Below are 20,760 nucleotides of genomic sequence, written 5' to 3'. Positions count from 1 at the left end.
AGGTCATCAGTCCCCAAGCTTACATACTACTTAATCTAAATTATCCTAAGGACAAACATACACACCCATGCCCGAGGGAGGACTCGAACCTCCGCCGGGACCAGAAACTTTTACTCTCGAAAAAGATGGAACAAAGCATTTGCTTTACATTTTACTTGGAAAACGGAATAAAGTACAGCATCGCATTCAAAATGTTGACTGTGGCTTTTGGCGAATCTACTATGTGTAAGACAAGAGTTTACGAGTGGTGCAAACGTTTCAAAGAGGTGCGAGAAGACGACCGCCCCGGACGCCCTAACACAGCAATTATTGGCGTCAATATGGAAGAAGTAAAGAAAATAGTTCTGGATAACCACCGAATCACCATCAAAGAGTTTGCAGGCGTGTCGGCATATCGATTGGCTCATGACAAGACATTTTTGCCGGCCGCTGTGGTCGAGTGGTTCTAGGCGCTTTTGTTCGGAACCGCGCTACTGCTATGGTCGCAGGTTCGAATCCTGCCTCGGGCATGGATGTTTGTGATGTCCTTAAGTTAGTTAGGTTTAAGTAATTCTAAGTTCTAGGGGACTAACGACCTCAGATGTTAAGTCCCACAGTGCTCAGAGCCATTTCAACCATTTTTTTGAACCAAGAGATTTTTTTGGATGTTTTGGACACGAAACGTGTAGCAGCAAAGTCTGTTCCGAAAATGTTTTTTCGACCAAAAACGACGTCGCGTAGACATCGCTCAGGAATTGCTGAACGAAGTCGACAATGTTCGAGAATATGTAAAGGAAGTTAGAACAAGTGACGAAACGTGTGTGGGTATGGCGTCGAAACCAAGTACCAATCGTCCCAATGGAAACTTCCTGAAGAGTCAAGACAAAAAAAAAATTCCACAAGGTCCATCACATATGAAGGCTCTTCTCGCTGTTTTCTCCTATTACAACGGAACAGTGCACCACGAGTTCCTGGCTTAAAGTCGTACGGTCAATAAGGAGTACGACCTGGAAGTTAAGCGCCGTTTGCGTGAAACAATCCGAAGAAAACAACCAGCATTGTGGCAAAACCACTCGTGGAAATTGCATCACGACAATGATCCCGCTCACGGTGTAATTTTTCCTCATATTTCTGTAATTATGTAGTTCTCAATTCGTTCGAGCAATCAATCATTCATAATAGGAAACACAATCATAACTCAGTCACTCAAAATGATTCAGAAATTTTACTTGTTAGAATGAAATCAGGCGATGATTCTTCTTCTCTGCAGGCTCGTGCTTTGCGGCAGTCTGCTAATCTGTACAAATAAAATGCCTCATAATTTTGGGAGCGTTGTATAATCAGTCGGTAAACCACAGATCAAGCGGATATTTGGCTTTGATGAAGTAATAACCTTCCGAGGAAGTAAATGAGCTCTTGGATTATTAAATGCAGGTTCGTGTCCAGTCTTTAGGAAGTTCCCTTCTGATTAACAACTACGCAGTATATCGATGAATACCATTAATTCTCAAATGTCAAATAATGTAAATTTTTACACGCCTTTTGTATGAAGGAGCAATATATATACACCCTTTTAATATACCCTTTTAATCGTACAATTTCGTATCAGTTATCTTTTGTCATAAATCTCAGTATTCAGATTACAACTCTTCAAACAATGCTCAGGCTAACCGGCACAAAGCTAATCTCGGAAGCTTTTTTTTTTTAACAACCACCAGAGAGAGTACTACAAAAAATAATTATGCGTTCATGGCATAGCTATTGTATGAAACTACTTTGCGCGTGGATTCTGCGAGTATGAAGATAGAAAATTAGTAAACGTAATTCAAGGGTAGAATTGTATCAGAATAATTCATCGAATGTAAAGAGATATTACAACGGCTCAACGCGTGTTCGTGATTTTTTGACAAAAAACAAACCCGTTATGTTTGCGTCAGCCATCGTATTCGTAGGACATGGCCCACTGCGACTTCTTTCTATTCCCGAGGCTGAAGAAAGCCACGAAAGGACGTCGTTTTGCCACCACTGACGAGATAAAAATAGAATTGCTGAAGGAGCTGAACACCTTAACGAAAAGAGAGTTCCGGAAGTGCTTCCAAGATTGGAAAAAGCGCTGGCACGAGTGTATTATATCTGAGGGTGATTACTTTGAGCCGGCCGGAGTGGCCCAGCGGTTCTAGGCGCTACAGTCTGGAACCACGCTACCGCTACGGTCGTAGGTTCGAATCATGCCTCGGGCATGCATGTGTGTGATGTCCTTAGGTTAGTTAGGATTAAGTAGTTTTTAGTTCTAGGGGACTGATGACCTCAGAAGTTTAGTACCATAGTGCTCAGAGCCATTTGATTACTTTGAAGGGGGCAAAGTTGATGCTTATGAGTAAACAAATATTCTTTAAGAAAAACAAAAATTACCGTTACTTTTTGATCACGCCTCGCATGCAAAAAAGTTATAAATGTGGTTATTTGTAGTCTTCGCCGCGATGGTTAATGTGAAGAGAGGAATGTCACCCGTATCAACTGGGTTTAGGGAGACACTGGACGACAACGGTAGGTGTGGAGGAAACAGTCATTTTGTGGACGAGGCCAGCAGTAAACACCATTATTGAGGCCGGGCGGGGCTATAAAAGGGCAGTGCGGCGACCAGGGAGGCAGAAGTGTCAGGATGAAGGTAGCCCTCACTCTCCTGCTTGCGGTTCTGGCTCTCGCGGCCGTCTCGGCCACTGGCGGTTACTTCCAGCACCTGCACCGCGTCAGGGACGATGGCGACGAGAAGGCCATCGACTGCTTCCTGAGCGACGAAGACGAACCCTGCGGCGAGGCCCTGGGCGAACTCAAGGGTGAGACAACTTCCTCTCTATGCGCACACTACCATTTGTTTATTTATACGGGGCATTCGAAAACAATGTACACTCTGAAACCTCCTTCCAGATTAGAACTATGTGCCGGACCGCGACTCGAACCCGGAACCTTTGTCTTTTGCGGGCAAGCGCACTACCAACCTCCATTATTTTCCACTGGACCGGGACTCGAACCCGAAATCTCCTTTTTACTTCTTTTTTATTTTTCTTGGAATTTTCGTTATCAGACACACGAAAAAAAAACCTCGAATGAAAAAGAAAACATGGCTAAGAATCGAACACGGATCCGAAGTTTGGTACTCTAATACCTTGACCGATATATATATATATATATATATATATATATATATATATATATATATATATATATATATATATATATATATATATATGGGGTGGTCCATTGATCGTGACAGGGCCAAACATATCACGAAATAAGAGTCAAACGAAAAAACTACAAAGAACGAAACTTGTCTAGCTTGAATGGGGAAACCAGATGGCGCTATGGTTGGCCCGCTAGATGACGCTGCCATAGGTCAAACGGATATCAACTGCGTTTTTTTAAAAAAATAGGAACTTCCATTTTTATTACATATTCTTGTAGTAAAGAAAGATGAATGTCTTAGTTGGACCACTTTTTTCGCTTTGTGGTAGATGGCGCTGTAATAGTCAACAGACATATGGCTCACAATTTTAGACGAACAGTTGGTAACAGGTAGGTTTTTTAAATTAAGATACAGAACGTAGGTACGTGTGAACATTTTATTTCGGTTGTTCCAATGCGATACACGTATCTTTGTGAACTTATCATTTCTGAGAACGCATGCTGTTACAGCGTGATTACCTGTAAATACCACATTAATGCAATAAATGCTCAAAATGATGTCCGTCAACCTCAATGCATTTAGCAATACGTGTAACGACATTCCTCACAAGAGCGACTGCTTCGACGACCAATCCACCTGTCATGAAATGTGCTATTCAATACCGCTTCAATCGCACGCGAGCTATGTGCCGGACATCCATCTTGTTGGAAGTACATCGCCACTCCGTCATGCAGTGAAACATCTTGTAGTAACATCGGTAGAACATTACATAGGAAATCAGCATACATTTCACCATTTAGATTGCCATCGATAAAATGGGGGCCAGTTATCCTTCAACCCCTAATGCAGCACCATGCATTAACCCGCCAAGGTCGCTGTTGTTCCACTTGTCGCAGCCATCGTGGATTTTCCGTTGCCCAATAGTGCATATTATGCCGGTTTACGTCACCGCTATTGGTGAATGACGCTTCGTCGCTAAACAGAACGCGTGCAAAAATCTGTCATCGTCCCGTAATTTCTCTTGTGCCCAGTGGCAGAACTGTACACGACGTTCAAAGTCGTCACCATGCAATTCCTGGTGCATGGAAATATGGTACGGGTGCAATCGATGTTGATGTAGCATTGTCAATACCGACGTTTTTGAGATTCCCGAGCCTCGCGCAATTTGTCTGCTACTAACGTGCGGATTAGCCGCGACAGCAGCTAAAACACCTACTTGGGCATCATCATTTGTTGCAGGTCGTGGTTGACGTTTCACATGTGGCTGAATACTTCCTGTTTCCTTAAATAACGTAACTATCCGGCCAACGGTCCGGACACTTGGATGATGTCGTCCAGCATACTGAGCAACATATATAGCACATGCCTGTTGGACATTTTAATCACAAGAGCCATATATCAACACGATATCGACCTTTTCCGCAATTGGTAAACGGTACATTTTAACACGGGTAATGTATCACGAAGCAAATAGCGTCCGCACTGACGGAATGTTGCGTGATATCACGTACTTATATGTTTGTGACTGTTACAGCGCCATCTATCACAAGGCGAAAAAAGTGGTCCAACTAAAACATTCATATTTCTTTACGTACTACACGAATATGTAATAAAAAAATGGAGGTTCCTATTTAAAAAATGCAGTTGATATCCGTTTGACCTATGGCAGCGCCATCTAGCGGGCCAACCATAGTGCCATCTGGTTTCCCCCTTCAAGCTAGACGACTGTCGTTCTTTGTAGTTTTTTCGTTTGATGCTTATTTCGTGAGATTTTGGCTAGGTCACTATCAATGGACCACCCTCTATATATACTGACCTTACGAATTACCTTAGAACATAGGTTAAGGAAAGGCAAACCTAAACCTTCATTTCTAACATTTGTAGACTTAGAGAAAGCGTTTGACAATGTTGACTGGAATACTCTCTTTCAAATTCTGAAGGCGGCAGGTGTAAAATACAGGCAGCGAAAGGCTATCTACAATTTGTACAGGTACCAGATGGCAGTTATAAGAGTCGAGGGGCACGAAAGGGAAGCAGTGGTCGAGAAGGGAGTGAGACAGGGTTGTATCCTATCTCCGATCTCATTCACTCTGTATATTGAGCAGGCAGTAAAGGAAACAAAAGAAAAATTTGGAGTAGGAATTAAAAGCCTCCGAGAAGAAATACTCTGACGTTTAATCTGTGTGAAATCTTATGGGGCTTAACTGCTAAGCTCATCAGTCCCTAAGTTTACACACTACTTAACTGAAATTATCCTACGGACAAACACACACACCCATGCCCGAGGGAGGACTCGAACCTCCGCCGGGACCAGCAGCACAGTCCATGACTGCAGCGCTTCAGACCGCTCGGCTAATCCCGCGCGGCACTCTGACGTTTGCCGGAGACGTTGTAATTCTGTCAGAGACAGCAAAGGACATGGAAGAGCGAGCAGCTGAACGGAATGGACAGTGTATTGAAAGGAGGTTATAAGATGAACGTCAACAAAAGCAAAACGAGATAATGCAATGCAGTCGAATTAAATCAGGTAATGCTGGGGGAATTAGATTAGGAAATGAGATACTTAAAGTAGTAAATGAGTTTTGCTATCTGGGATGCAAAATAACTGATGACCGTTGAAGTAGGGATGATATAAAATGTAGACTGGCTATGACAAGAAAAGCGTTTCTGAAGGAGAGGAATTTGTTAGCATCGAGTATAGATTTAAGCGGCAGGAAGTCTTTTCTGAAAGTATTTGCATGGAGTGTAGCCATGTATGGAAGTGAAAATTGGACGATAACTAGTTGAGAAAAAAAGAGAACAGAAGCTTTCGAAATGTGGTGCTACAGAAGAATGCTGAAGATTAAATGGGTAGATCACGTAGCTAATGAGAAGGTACGGAATAGAATTGGGGAGAAGAGGAATTTGTGGCATAACTTGACTAGAAGGAGGGATCGGTTGGCAGAACACGTTCTGAGGCATGAAGGGATCACGAATTTAGTATTGGAGGGAACCGTGGAAGGTAAAAATCGTAGAGGGAGACCAAGTGATGAATACACTAAGCAGATTCAAAAGGATGTAGGTTGCAGTAGTTATTCGGAGATGAAGAGGCTTGCTCAGGATAGAGTAGCATAGAGAGAGTGAGGGGGGGGGGGGGGGCAAGAGGGGGGATGGTCTCGGGGTCAAAGTGAGTCTCCGTCGCCAAACAGAAAGATATGGAAGGGTTAAATTGCCACAGGGGAATATTCATTTATTTATTGACAAAAAATAAATCCGCCTTTTCCATGACGTGTTTCTCTCGCCAAGATTTTAAAAGAAAAATGGATACGTACTATTTGCGTGAAAAAAAGAAAAAAAAAGCGAAAACAAACGCAAGGTAACACTCCTGGGACACGTACATGCGGCGTCGATACTCAACGAACGCTACCTTCCCATCTTCACGGCATGTTTTCCCGTAATGTCGTTTAGGTACCGTTACCTGTTCAATCTTCTACGTGTGAATGCCTCAAATTCATGTCCTACCATGAATGATCCAGTTGCAAGGCGGATCGTGGAAGATGCTCCGCAACAAGTACTAACGGTTCTTCAAAATAGCACAATGACGATCGTTTAAATAGTCCGAAAACTGCGTGAGACCTATGAGTCGCATGACCTCTGATCCAGGTGGCGGCGTTGTGTTTTGTTCTCGGGTAATAAACAGCGTCCGGGTAGAGGCGTCTGCGTGAATCAGCATAAGTGGACGACATCCGTAAAAAGAGAGCCAAAATTTGACGCACAAAATACCAGACGTCTCCCCCGGCCCACAATGTAGCCGGCGTTCGTTTGTATCCTGAAAGTTACATCTCACACGTAAAGGCGAACCGGCAAGATGGATTTTATGACCAGCTGAGCTACTCAAGCACGACTTACGACCCGTCATTGGAGCTTTACCTCCCCCACTGTCTCGTCTCCTATCTTCAAAACTTCACATATGTTACGGGACTAGCAATTCCGAAAGAATGGTTATTGTGGAGACATAGCTTGGCCACAGTTTGAGGAATGTATACGGAATGAATTTTTCCCTCTGTAGCGGAGTGTGCGCTGATATGGAACATCCTAGCGGATTAAAACGTAGGAGAACTTCTGTGTGCCGGCCGGGGTGGCCGAGCGGTTCTAGGCGCCTCAGTCTGGAACCGCGCGACCGCTACGGTCGCAGGTTCGAATCCTGCCTCGGGCATGGATGTGTGTGATGTCCTTCGGTTAGTTAGGTTTAAGTAGTTCTAAGTTCTGGGGGACTGATGATCTCAGAAGTTAAGTCCCATAGTGCTCAGAGCCTTTTTTTGAACTTCTGTGAAGTGTGGAAGATAGGAGATGAGGTATTGAAGGAAGTAAAGCTGTGAGGACTGGTCTTGAGTTGTGCTTGGGTACCTCAGTTAACGGAACACTTTGCCGCGAAAGTGAAAGTTTATGGGTTCTAGTATCGGCCCTGAACATGGTTTTAATTTACCAGAAGGTTTCATATCATCGCATACTCCGCTGTCGAATGAAAAATTCATTCTGGAATGTACACTCTCTTTAAAACTGAATATGTTTTTAATTAAACAAGATAGAAATGGAAAGCTATTGGTGTCATTTACATTAAAGTGTAACTTAGGTGGTATGTGCTCACAAGACCACCGTCCACAGCAGTGCACAGTCGACAGCGGCTTAGAACAGAATGATATACAAATTTTATTATTTCTAATGTGAAATAATCGCAAGCTTGCTCAAACTGCATTCTTACATAATGCAGTGTTTGCGGTTTTGTAGAGTAAACTGTATTGTTGATAGTTAAATTCGATGGTCGAGTTCAATACTTCAAAGCCGTTCTTCTTTCTGTCCGTATAGAAGGGCGTGTGCGATTGAGTAATTCCCTCACAGCAACTTGAAAATGACTTGGTGACCCGTCCTGTGCATGCCTTTCTTCAGTTACGTACACCGATAACAGCGATTAATTGTTCCGTTTAGTTCAAAGGTCGCTTCATCCGATCAAAGAATTAGATCTTGGAAACGTTCACCTTCTTCACACGTGTTGATGAGCCACTGAAAAAATTCAGTTCGCCTATAGAGATCGTCCTCCGTCAGAGCACGGGAAAATGTCGGAATATAACGCTTCCATTTAAGAGTCCACAAACTTCCGTGAGCACTGTTGTTGCTGATTCCAGTCTCGCGAAAGCATTCCCTCACAGCCTTTTTCTGGGATTGCCTGTATCACAGAATCAGTACTTTCGTTGTCTGTTGAACACCTCTTTTTCCCTTCTTCAAATCATCCATCTTTCTACTGATTTCACACTTGTCTTGGATTTTTGTGATTGTTAACCATGTAGGTGGTGGTGTTCCAGATTCAACTCTCCGACGTACTCGAATCTCACAGTCTCTGTTTTCCTGTAATATTTTAGCAGCCACTTCCATTCTTTAAACAATATTGCCATGGCTTTTTTTCCAGAACTGCAACTAAAGGAAGCTTTCCTAAGTTTTTAGTTTCCTTCTGATTCTTTTGCACATTCGAATTGAGCTGCTATGGACTAAGAGTTAACAATCAACATCATTTTCCATTTTTAAATCTTGTTCGCCGCCAGCTTTGGTGTCCAGCCAGTATCTCTTGAGCCCATCGATCATTGCCCTCTTCCGGTCTTCTGGCAAAGTTCCCCTTTTCAGTTCTTCTCCCAGGTTAAAACCCCGGTAGTTTTTCACCATTTGTCTGAATTCCTTTCTGTCCATGGTTTTGTTCCCTCGAATACCGATTTCTTTAATATCTTTATCACATTCTTGGAACTACCTCAGTTTTTTTTTTTTTTTGCCTTTGGCTTTCCTAAATGCCAGATTGATTTTAAGTTTAAGTGGGAAAAAATAGCTAGAACGTCCAAGAAATGCAATAGTACTGTAGTTTGTAAAGCCGTATTTTAGAGAGTTTTGTATGTTACCGAGAGTCCTTTAAAAACAGTTTTAAAGGTGTTGAATGCTGATGCTCCAACAGCAGAAGGTAATAGAGAGGAACACAGCAACACCCTGGATAAAGTAGCAGCAGATATATGGGAAATGGCCCGAAATTACTGAGACCTATTTTCTTCCAAACCTTCCGCGTTATTACTGAGGCAAATCTTAAACGAAATACTGTGACAGCCGTGACCTTAGTGCTACAAAGCTATTCAAGTCTTTCCAAAATTATCTTCTCCACAATACTAATACGATATTGCAAATTAAATATAAACTGTATCGTAAACTATTTAGTATCTGCTGAAGAAAATGAATACGCATAATGTGAAACAGAATAATGACGTTAATAAACACACAAAAGATATTGAAGATCGTTTGAGATGAAGTCATTTTGTGCTTTTTATTTGTTTATTTAATTAAAAAACATATCTCCTTTATATTCTGAATTACATTGTTACTAATAGGTTTTGAAGAGGAATTCTACGTGTTCTGTTCGTTATTGCACAAAATGTCTTAAGAAAAAACTTTAAAATATCCCATTACTTTGCAAAGGTCATACGTTTAATAAAAATATAATTTTCCTGGATTAAGGTCTGAGAACACGGCTTGTACTTCAATAATTTCGTTTTATTTTTTATGTTAGGCAGTGATACATGGAAAAACAGCTTAAGTTTTGTACTGTATTATCACTTCAGATCCCTCAGTAAGTCTTACATATTACACTATCGCAACTTATATTCCGAATTCACAATATTTCGTCTATATTTTACTGATATATAGTAGACATACGAGTGTCTGCTACGGATAAGAAACAAGATTTAAAATGTTTGATATTCTTTATTTCGATTCCAATATACTTCAGTTAAGTCGTTGTTCCAGAGGACGCCTCAATTACTCTAACCTTGTCAATACGACCCCTACCAGAGCGACATGCAGAAAGATTTAATGTATTTCTAGATTCATCGTTTAAAGCTGGTCCTTGAAACATTGTGAGTACCGCTACTCGTGACAGTTTACCTCTATCTTCAAGTGTCTCACCTCTGTTTCTTCATCAACTGCGTGACACTCTCCTACGAGTCAAGCAAACCCCTGACCATTCGTCCTGCCCTTCTCTGTATGCATTCTTCCACAGTTCACACTGCAGTGTCGCTAGGACGCATCGCACAGTTCACTCGAAGTTGACGGAAGGGGACGCACGTGGACAGAGGCTATACCGAGAAGAAAGCTGAAATTAGACGTCCGAAAGTGACAGGAAAACTGAAAGAGAAAGGAAACAAACCAATATATTCATATTCTCTAACCCTTCCCGTGTGTGTGCTCTCAAATATTACATACTGAACAGTCAATCTTCCTACGAGAAGCGACGGCTGTTTCATCCAATATATAAATCGGAGATTAGCTAGGTATGAGAACAATATAAAATACATATACTCATTTTTCGAGCAAAATTTACAAATTCTTTGCGTAGATCCCAATACGGAATTTGGCAATAACAAGGAAAGTGACTTCAATTCTACTGACAAGATTACCACCTAGTGTAAAACTGAAAGCACCGTTTTATTTCTTCCTCTGATACGATTAACTCTAGTTCGGTACAATGCTTTTAGCGATGGATGCTTTTCTTCAAAAGATTTCGATGACCTGCATTCAATGGAATATTCCGCGTTAGACGTTGGTCTTTTTACATCGAGTCCCTGTGGTACCATCACTAATGTCAGCGATATGACGTGCTGCCACAATATCGTTAGCACGTCCACGTAATAGGTTGCAGGGCTATTAGCTGGACGCAAGACAACACGGTTCTCCACCTGACCGCTCCATACACGTCACTGATGAGATAAATATTACCAGTCGCTTTATGTAGTTGTTTTATGAGAAAATTGCATTTCTAGGTGAAAGCCTGATTACTCTCGTTCAACCCCTAAACGTTTCTGGTATATATGTGGGAACAGGTAACGAGGGGTAATTGAGTCATTTCTTAAAAACTATTGAAGCTGTTTTTTCTGAGGAAAGCAAGTTTTTCGAGTTACCTTTCCCATATGGAAACCGCACTTACTCAAAATTTTTTGGCCCCCGCTGCCTCTCCCACACCCTCCTGCCCTCGGCTTTAGTGACATTCTTCGCGACTCTTCTTACCATCAGCTCCGTCTTTTACTTTCCCGACTGAAATGTTGGAAGCTCCACGTTACTGTCAGAAGCCTCCGTATTTTATGCCTACTCAGCATCGACAGCAACAAAAATGTTGCTTCCAATCCTAACTCCACAACGAATATTATCATCAATTTCATTAAATTCTGTTAAAATTTTACCTTGACTAATTTTTCAAATGTTTCATGGACTTATTAATTATGCAATATGGCTTTGTCAGACCAACAGCTTAACAACAGATAGACAAGCACTGTCTGGATCACAACTTCTCCTATTAACGATTACCGATTACAATCTGCGCTGCATATCGCCTTCAGGTCTGGCGCCGCCAAGTGCAGCTTGTCAACAGCGATGTAAAACTCACCATACCACTGTTTAGAAGCAGCACTTTTCGGCGCCAGACCTGAAGCCGATGTGCAGCGCAGATTGAAACCGGTAACAGTTAATAGGAGAAGTTGTGATCAAATGGTTCAAATGGCTCTAAGCACTATGTTGCAATGTAACATCTGAGGTCATCAGTCCCCTAGACTTAGAACTACTTAAACCTAACTAATCTAAGGACATCACACACATCCATGACCGAGGCAGGATTCGAACCTGCGACCGTAGCAGCAGCGCGGTTCCGGCCTGAAGCGCCTAGAACCGCTCGACCACAGCGGCCGGCTGAAGTTGTGAACCAGATGGTGTTTATTTACATCCTTGCTATAGCAAAAAGATATCACGGTTCCTCAGACATGGCGTCAGTTGTGGGCTTAATAATAATCAACATACAGTTTTAAATTCACTTACTTTGATCCAGGAAGGCGTCATTAATTCACGAATATATTTTTTCAATAACATAACAGCTACCACAAAAAGTTTAACTAGTAATGATGTTTATTTTGAGAGGAGTCAAAAGGACGTAATGTTAGTCAACTTCTTGTGCTCCACAGACGAATTTCTTACAAGGGAACCTCCCCATCGCACCCCCCTCAGATTTAGCTATAAGTTGGCACAGTGGATAGGCTTTGTAAAACTGAACACAGATGAATCGAGAAAACAGGAAGAAGTTGTGTGGAACTATGAAAAAAATAAGCAAAATATACAAACAGAGTAGTCCATGCGCAACATAGGCAACATCAAGGAGAATGTACTCTCAGCAGTGCCGTGGTCCCGTGGTTAGCGTGAGTAGATGCGGAAGGAGTGGTCCTTGTTTCAAGTCTCCCCTCGAGCAAAAAATTTAATTTTTTATTTTCAGACAATTATTACCTGTTCGTCCGATGCGAGGTAACTGCGCCGTAGTATAGGGACGCTACACTTAAACAAACATCGAAACACACGTCAGTCGACTACAGCGCACAGAAGAGAGAGTATTCCTGCTAACGAGGCTCCCTGGCTGGCAGTTGACTGTTCGCTACTTTGGACGAGAGTGCATTAAATATGTGAGATGTATTCCGTGGGCAATATGAATCCAGCAAATATAGCTCGCGACTTCAATAACAAGGTCAATGAATATTTTCCGAACCCATACTACGGCGCAGTTACCTCGCATCGGACGGACGGACGGACAGATAATAACTGTCTGAAAATAAAAAATTGAACCGTTCACTCGAGAGGAGACCTCCAGTTCCGCAGCTGCTCACGCTAACCACGGGACCACGGCGCTCCTGAGCTCGCACTGTCCTTGATGTTGCCTATCTTGCACGGACTACTCAGTTTGTATATTTTTCTTATTTTTGTCATAGTTTCAAATAACTTCTTCCTGTTTTCGCGATTGATCTGTGTTCAGTTTTTCAAGGCCTATCCACTATGCCAACTTATAACTAAATCTGAGGGGGGTGCGATGGGGAGGTTCCCTTGTTAGTAGAATCAATTGACGTATGTATTATTAATAATAATAGATAGCACCAGTGTTGTGTAAAATCTGACTTCCGTGTATCTGCAGTGCAGCAAAGTGATCGATGTAAGCCGATGTAAGCCGCTTTCTGTTTGATGAAGCGTGACTACAAATGCCTAAACATTGTATTAGATATCTCAGTCCATAGGTACTTACATATTAGTGATTAGTTTTGATATTCTTTCTTAAATGAAAATATTTTTCAGGATTTTTTTTTCGCCCCCATAAGGATCATTCCACGTAGGATCTGTGGAAGGAACATTAGCGTATCTCTCCCTCTCTCTATTTTTTTATTTATGGATATGTGCCAGACCACTTTGGTAATGCGAACTTTGTGTGTTTGATATAGTGAAACTCCGCGGGGTCGCCTCTACCAACTGCGGAGAATGCACAACGGACGAGCGTGCGTTAGTCACCGACTTCTTCAGGGATTTGTTCATCCGGAACGAGGAAGCGGCTAAGCAAATCCAGAACAAGTTCGACCCGACTGGAGAATACCGCAAGAAGTACGGCGAAGTCTGGAGGAAGAGGGGAGTCCCCATTTACTAGCCGCTTCTCCACTCCATGAGCGTTTTGGTCTAACAGAATAAAGCTTTCGTTTCCCTCCAGCTCTTCACGTGACACGTTTCCAAAGTGCCGTCAAATTGTCACGAATTAAGAAACAAATGAATGTCTCCGCAAACAACAGCAAGTTATACAATTTGACAAATTGATACTGCGGACGAAATGTGCTCCTGAAAATTATGGAATAATAAATTTCTTTAAAAATGCATATTGTTGCATGATATACTCTGAAGGTGTCTTTACCTGAATATGCTTGAAATTAAATACAATGAAAATAATGGTGAAATGAGTTTGTTGTTTATGAGAATAAATAACACTTCGAGCTATGAGTTCATTTGGTCCTTACTCAATGTTTACAGAAACAGTAGAAACTCAACTACAATTGCTGATTGTTTTCCTTATAGGCTGTTTCACAAGCTGCAGTTCGTTTCTCTTCATTTACCTCACCATAGCGCAAACCGATCATCAAAAGAGATTGATTTTTTTTCTTACCGTGGTGGAAACTGCACTCCACCAATATACAGGGAACTGTTGAATTATGAACGGAAGTGGCTCGCCATTGTGATTTTGCAAACTGTTTTAGTTATCTCAAATTTAACCGCAACCTTTTACAACTAGCCGCACGTACGCACACACACACACACACACACACACACACACACACACACACACACACACACACACACACACACACACAAGGATATAATCAGCCGGCCGTAGTGGCCGAGCGGTTCTAGGCGCTACAGTCTGGAACAGCGCGACCGCTACGGTCGCAGGTTCGATTCGAATCCTGCCTTGGGCATGGATGTGTGTGATGTCCTTAGGTTGGTTAGGTTTAAGTAGTTCTAAGTTCTAGGGGACTGATGACCTCAGAAGTTAAGTCCCACAGTGCTCAGAGCCATTTGAACCAAGAATATAGTTAGCGGGCGCGGAGGGATCCGGACCCCCTATCACCTAAGTGAAATCAGATATGACACCTAGTTGCTGTGTAGTGAAATGGAAAGATATTTTGATTTTCAGTCATACGACGAAAACGGGATATGTATTGTGGACAGTCAACAAGGCCATCGATAGATTTAAACCATCGATGGCACTATTTTCTATCGCTTATCCATACTTTAGCCAAGATCAACTGCTGTGCGTTGTTGCCCCTACTTGAGTTCAGTTATTGTTTTGTTAATCACTTCATTTCCTACTTGCTGTGCCGGCCGGAGTGGCCGCGCGGTTAAAGGCGCTGCAGTCTGGAACCGCAAGACCGCTACGGTCGCAGGTTCGAATCCTGCCTCGGGCATGGATGTTTGTGATGTCCTTAGGTTAGTTAGGTTTAACTAGTTCTAAGTTCTAGGGGACTAATGACCTCAGCAGTTGAGTCCCATAGTGCTCAGAGCCATTTGAACCATTTGAACCTACTTGCTGTAAAATTTACTATGAGTGCTGTCGTTTATTGATTTGGAGCTGTGTGCTTTTGTGATGGTTTCTAATTATGGATAAGTTCATAACAAAAAGAAAAGGAAAACCGATTTTAATTCGACCATTAGCATTTGGTAAGTTAAAAATAACGTCCGCATATTATAATAATATAGCACTTGAGCCGCTATAGGGGGGCTGGTGGAACTTCGGGGTTGCAATGCTTCAGTATTTCACGAGGCAACGGAGCAGTGAACATCATTACGAATATATTAAAATCAGTGCATAAAAGTACACCTGGGTTTGTGTCACCCAAAAATCGCGTCAATCAACAAAAATATCGGTAATGTTTGCATTTCTTTAAAAACAATGCTCAAAATTCTATCATTAATAGCTCAAATGGCAAAATATCGCCGAATCTATTCAGCCGGGCGGTACTTAATTACGAAATGGCTCTGAGCACTATGGGACTTAACTTCTGAGGTCATCAGTCCCCTAGAACTTAGAACTACTTAAACCTAACTAACCTAAGGACATCACTCACATCCATTCCCGAGGCAGGATTCAAACCTGCGACCGTAGCGGTCGCGCGGTTCCAGACTGTAGCGCCTAGAACCGCTCGGCCACACCGGCCGGCACTTAATTATGAAAACCAGGTCCGATACGGAAGGATGGAAAAGGTTTATGGAAAGAGGAAGTGGTATGTGATGACAGTGCATTCTATAGTTCGTTTCTGAAGTGTTGGCAGAAGAGCCACCACCGCGTTGCTAGAGGAGGCCGAAATGCACGCTTTTAAGCTCACGCTGACTGGCGTGAGGTCTGGAACAGTTATAGGAGTTGAGTCTAATAAAAAAGGTACGTAGCTGGTAGAATACTTAACTTTAATCCATAATTGGTGTACATCGCTCTTGACTGTACATGCTTCAAGATAAATATCAAATGCTATGGCGCCTTGCTAGGTCGTAGCAAATGACGTAGCTGAAGGCTATGCTAACTATCGTCTCGGCAAATGAGAGCGTATTGGGCAGTGTAGCATCACTAGCAAAGTCGGCTGTACAACTGGGGCGAGTGCTAGTCAGTCTCTCTAGACCTGCCGTGTGGCGGCGCTCGGTCTGCAATCACTGACGGTGGCGACACGCGGGTCCGACGTATACTAACGGACCGCGGCCGATTTAAAGGCTACCACCTAGCAAGTGTGGTGTCTGGCGGTGACACCACAGTTTCTATAAATGTTTTTCAGTGGGCTGCTTGAATTCGTCCCATCCGACGGTGCCCTGCTTCCCTGCTCCCTCTCTCCACCCCCATCCTTCCGTCCATAACCTATTTAAGCATTTTAATACTATAAAAACTGAAGCGTTATCAAATGTTCTACGATTATCTGCAAAATGCAATGTTTTAATTTGTAGAAACTTAGCGGTATCACACAAACGCACGTCGAACCAAGGTATAAATTCACTGCGCTCAAGGAATCAGTTTTTGCGCTTGTTATCACATACGACGCGAATGTGCGACTGAAGGCACGAGCGTACGACACCAGAGAACTGTTGAAGAACGCCGTTACGCTTCGATACCGCGTTCTAAAAAAGCGCAGGCAACATACATGTATTTTATTTATACTGAAGTGCTTATTTAACCATTGTTGTAGACGTTCCTATGTTGTGATGAGCTCTGTAGTTATTGGCGTTGCGTTTGATGTCGATCTTAAGCCCTTCTAACAACAATGCCGTGTCGCCTGAAGCGTCATGCTCCGTTGCCTAGCAATAACTTATGTTTTCTCTCTAGTACTTGACGTGTCAATACGAGTACGTTCTCTGTGTGCCTGGGAAAAGAAGTTTCAGTTTTCATTCAATTACTGTAGCGTTGGGTTTTGTGTTTCGGGTACAACAAACGAAACGTTCTAAAGTTCTTGGGGCGCTTTAAAAGTTTTGAACGAAGCGACGCCTAGTTTCAGAGGCGAGGTCTATCACATCCACAATAGGTATAAGTATGAGCCATATTGACTTACTCTCAGCTGTTTATGTGCCGAATGGGATCATCTGTAGTATAGAATATCGTATAAGCTTTTAACTCTCTGTTGCATGGTTCTGCCATTTTGCAACAATCTGTAAATTTACGTATATCCGGCAACACTCACAATCTGGCTGCATCAGCTAGTCTGTATTTAGTGCCACTATGTTGACAGAAAAAAAATTTCAAATGAGTGCGAATACCTAAGGGACCAAACCGCTTAGGTCATCGGTCCCTAGACTTACACACCACTTTGAGCATTGACGTCATAAGTAAGGCAAAGACGCTACGTATAGGCAATCTATGAAAGCAATACAGGGTTATAAATACAAAGTCAAATAGGGGTAATGCAGGAGTAGGTTTAATAATGAATAATAAAAATAGGAATGCGGGGATCTCGGGTTCGATTCCCGGCGCGGTCAGGGATTTTCTCTGCCTCGTGATGACTGGTTGTTGTGTGATGTCCTTAGGTTGGTTAGGTTTAAGTAGTTCCAAGTTCTATGGGACTGATGACCATAGATGTTAAGACCAATAGTGCTCAGAGCCATTTGAACCATTTTGAATGCGGGTAAGCTACTACAAACAGCATAGTGAGCCATTTGAACCATTTTGAATGCGGATAAGCTACTACAAACAGCATAGTGAACGTACTATTGTGGCCAAGATGCCAACTAGCTCTGCACATGACGAAGAAATTGAAGAAATGTATGATGAAATAAAAGAAATTATTCAGATAGTGAAGGGAGACGAAAATTTAATAGTCATGGGTGACTAGAATTCGTCAGTAGGAAAAGGGAGAGAAGGAAACGTAGTAGGTGAATATGGATTGGGGGTAAGAAATGAAAGAGGAAGCCGCCTGGTAGAATTTTATACAGAGCATAACTTAATCATAGCTAACACTTGGTTCAAGAATCACGAAAAAAGGTTGTATACAGGGAAGAACCCTGGAAATACTAAAAGGTATCAGATAGATTATATATAATAGTAAGACAGAGATTTAGGAACTAGGTTTTTAAATTGTAAGACATTTCCAGGGCCAGATGTGGACTCTGACCACAATCTATTGGTTATGAAATGTAGATTAAAACTGAAGAAACCGCAAGAAGGTGGGAATTTAAGGAGATGGGACCTGGATAAACTGACTAAACCAAATGTTGTACAGAGTTTCAGGGAGAGCGTAAGGGAAGAAATGGCAGGAATGGGGGAAAGAAATACGGTAGAAGAAGAATGGGTAGCTTTGAGGGATGAAGTAGTGAAGGCAGCAGAGGATCAAGTAGGTAAAAAGACGAGGGCTAGTAGAAATCCTTGGGTGACAGATGAAATACTGAATTTAATTGATGAAAGGAGAAAACAAAAAAATGCAGTAAATGAAGCAGGAAAAAAGGAATACAAACGTCTCAAAAATGAGATCGACAGGAAGTGCAAAACGGCTAAGCAGGGATGGCTAGAGGACAAATGTAAGGATGTGGAGGCTTATCTAACTAGGGGTAAGATAGATACTGCCTACAGGAAAATTAAAGAGACCTTTGGAGAAAAGAGAACCACTTGTATGAATATCAAGAGCTCAGATGGAAACCCAGTTCTAAGCAAAGAAGGGAAAGCAGAAAGGTGGAAGGAGTATATAGAGGGTCTATACAAGGGCGATGTACTTGACGATATTATGGAAATGGAAGAGGATGTAGATGAAGATGAAATGGGAGATATGATACTGCGTGAGGAGCTCGACAGAGCACTGAAAGACCTGAGTCGAAACAAGGCCCCGGGAGTAGACAACATTCCATTAGAACTACTGACGGCCTTGGGAGAGCCAGTCCTGACAAAACTCTACCATCTGGCGAGGAAGATGTATGAGACAGGCGAAATACCCTCAGACTTAAAGAAGAAGATAATAATCCCAATCCCAAAGAAAGCAGGTGTTGATAGATGTGAAAGTTACCGAACTATCAGTTTAATAAGTCACGGCTGCAAAATACTAACGCGAATTCTTTACAGACGAATGGAAAAACTAGTTGAAGCCGACCTCGGGGAAGATCAGTTTGGGTTCCGTAGAAATATTGGAACACGTGAGGTAATACTGACCCTACGGCATATCTTAGAAGCTAGATTAAGGAAATGCAAACCTACTTTTCTAGCATTTGTAGACTTAGAGAAAGCTTTTGACAATGTTGACTGGAATACTCTCTTTCAGATTCTGAAGGTGGCAGGGGTGAAATATATGGAGCGAAAGGCTGTTTACAATTTGTATAGAAACCAAATGGCAGTTATAAGAGTTGAGGGGCATGAAAGGGAAGCAGTGGTTGGGAAGGGAGTGAGACAGCAGGGTTGTAGCCTCTCCCCGATGTTATTTAATCTGTATATTGAGCAAGCAGTGAAGGAAACAAAAGAAAAATTCGGAGTATTATTAAAATCGACGAAGAAGAAATAAAAGCTTTGAGGTTCGCCGATGACATTGTAATTCTGTCAGAGACACCAAAGGACTTGGAAGAACAGTTGAACGGAATGGATAGTGTCTTGAAAGGAGGATATAAGATGAACATCAACAAAAGCAAAACGAGGATAATGGAATGTAGTCGAATTAAGTCGGGTGATGTTGAAGGTATTAGATTAGGAAATGAGACACTTAAAGTAGTAAAGGAGTTTTGCTATTTAGGGAGAAAAATAACTGATGTTGGTCGAAGTAGAGAGGATATAAAATGTAGACTGGCAATGGGAAGGAAAGCTTTTCTGAAGAAGAGAAATTTGTTAACATCGAGTATTGATTTAAGTGTTAGGAAGTCGTTTCTGAAAGTATTTGTATGGAGTGTAGCCATGTATGGAAGTGAAACGTGGACGATAAATAGTTTAGACAAGAAGAGAATAGAAGCTTTCGAAATGTGGTGCTACAGAAGAATTCTGAAGATTAGATGGGTAGATCACATAACTAATGAGGAGGTGTTGAGCAGGATTGGGGAGAAGAGAAGTTTGTGGCACAACTTGACTAGAAGAAGGGATCGGTTGGTGGGACATGTTCTGAGGCATCAAGGGATCACCAATTTAGCATTGGAGGGCAGCGTGGAAGGTAAAAATCGTAGAGGGAGACCAAGAGATGAATACACCAAGCAGATTCAGAAGGATGTAGGTTGCAGTAGGTACTGTCAGATGAAGAAGCTTGCACAGGATAGAGTAGCATGGAGAGCTGCATCAAATCAGTCTCAGGACTGAAGACCACAACAACAACAACACATGAAAGCAACGGATGTCGCATTGACGCAGTTACTTACTTAGCCATTAATTATATCGAAACGAACTGAGGATAACGAAAATAATTAAGAACAAATTTTCATGTCTGGTTAGAAGTATTCTCGTAATTTACGCGACTAGAAAATCACAGAGAACCTTTTATTGCATTACAGTAAAGCACATGATGAAGTCATACTGTTATAAAACAGCGTTAATATTATTGAATCTAACGGGAGAAGCACAGGGAAATGGGAGTTTTGGGTTAGGAGAATCCAGAATGTATCAGAAAAACGGGAAGATTAAATGAATTACAACATATACGAAACAGTAGCATAAAATGTGGAGAAGCGACACACTAAATTCTATAAGAAAAGCGAGTACGTGATAAACGAGTATCTACAAAAAATGAAGAACATTTGAATCGATAACTAGAATTAACATC

General features: G+C 42.0%; 1 protein-coding gene across 1 annotated transcript; it reads left to right on the top strand.

Annotated features, from left to right (window-relative positions):
• Nucleotides 1-2,641: 2,641 nt before the first annotated feature.
• Nucleotides 2,642-13,670, top strand: LOC124616532. The gene is made up of 2 exons (XM_047144848.1): nt 2,642-2,816; nt 13,471-13,670. The coding sequence occupies exons 1-2, from the start codon at nt 2,642-2,644 to the stop codon at nt 13,668-13,670; spliced, it is 375 nt and encodes a 124-aa protein (XP_047000804.1).
• The last annotated feature ends 7,090 nt before the right edge of the window (nt 13,671-20,760 follow it).

Source organism: Schistocerca americana, chromosome 5 (genome assembly GCF_021461395.2).
Source record: "Schistocerca americana isolate TAMUIC-IGC-003095 chromosome 5, iqSchAmer2.1, whole genome shotgun sequence".
In the NCBI taxonomy this organism is placed as follows: Eukaryota; Metazoa; Arthropoda; class Insecta; order Orthoptera; family Acrididae; genus Schistocerca; species Schistocerca americana.
Note: the sequence above shows the minus strand (reverse complement) of the source record. Positions and strands in the feature narration are given on the sequence as shown.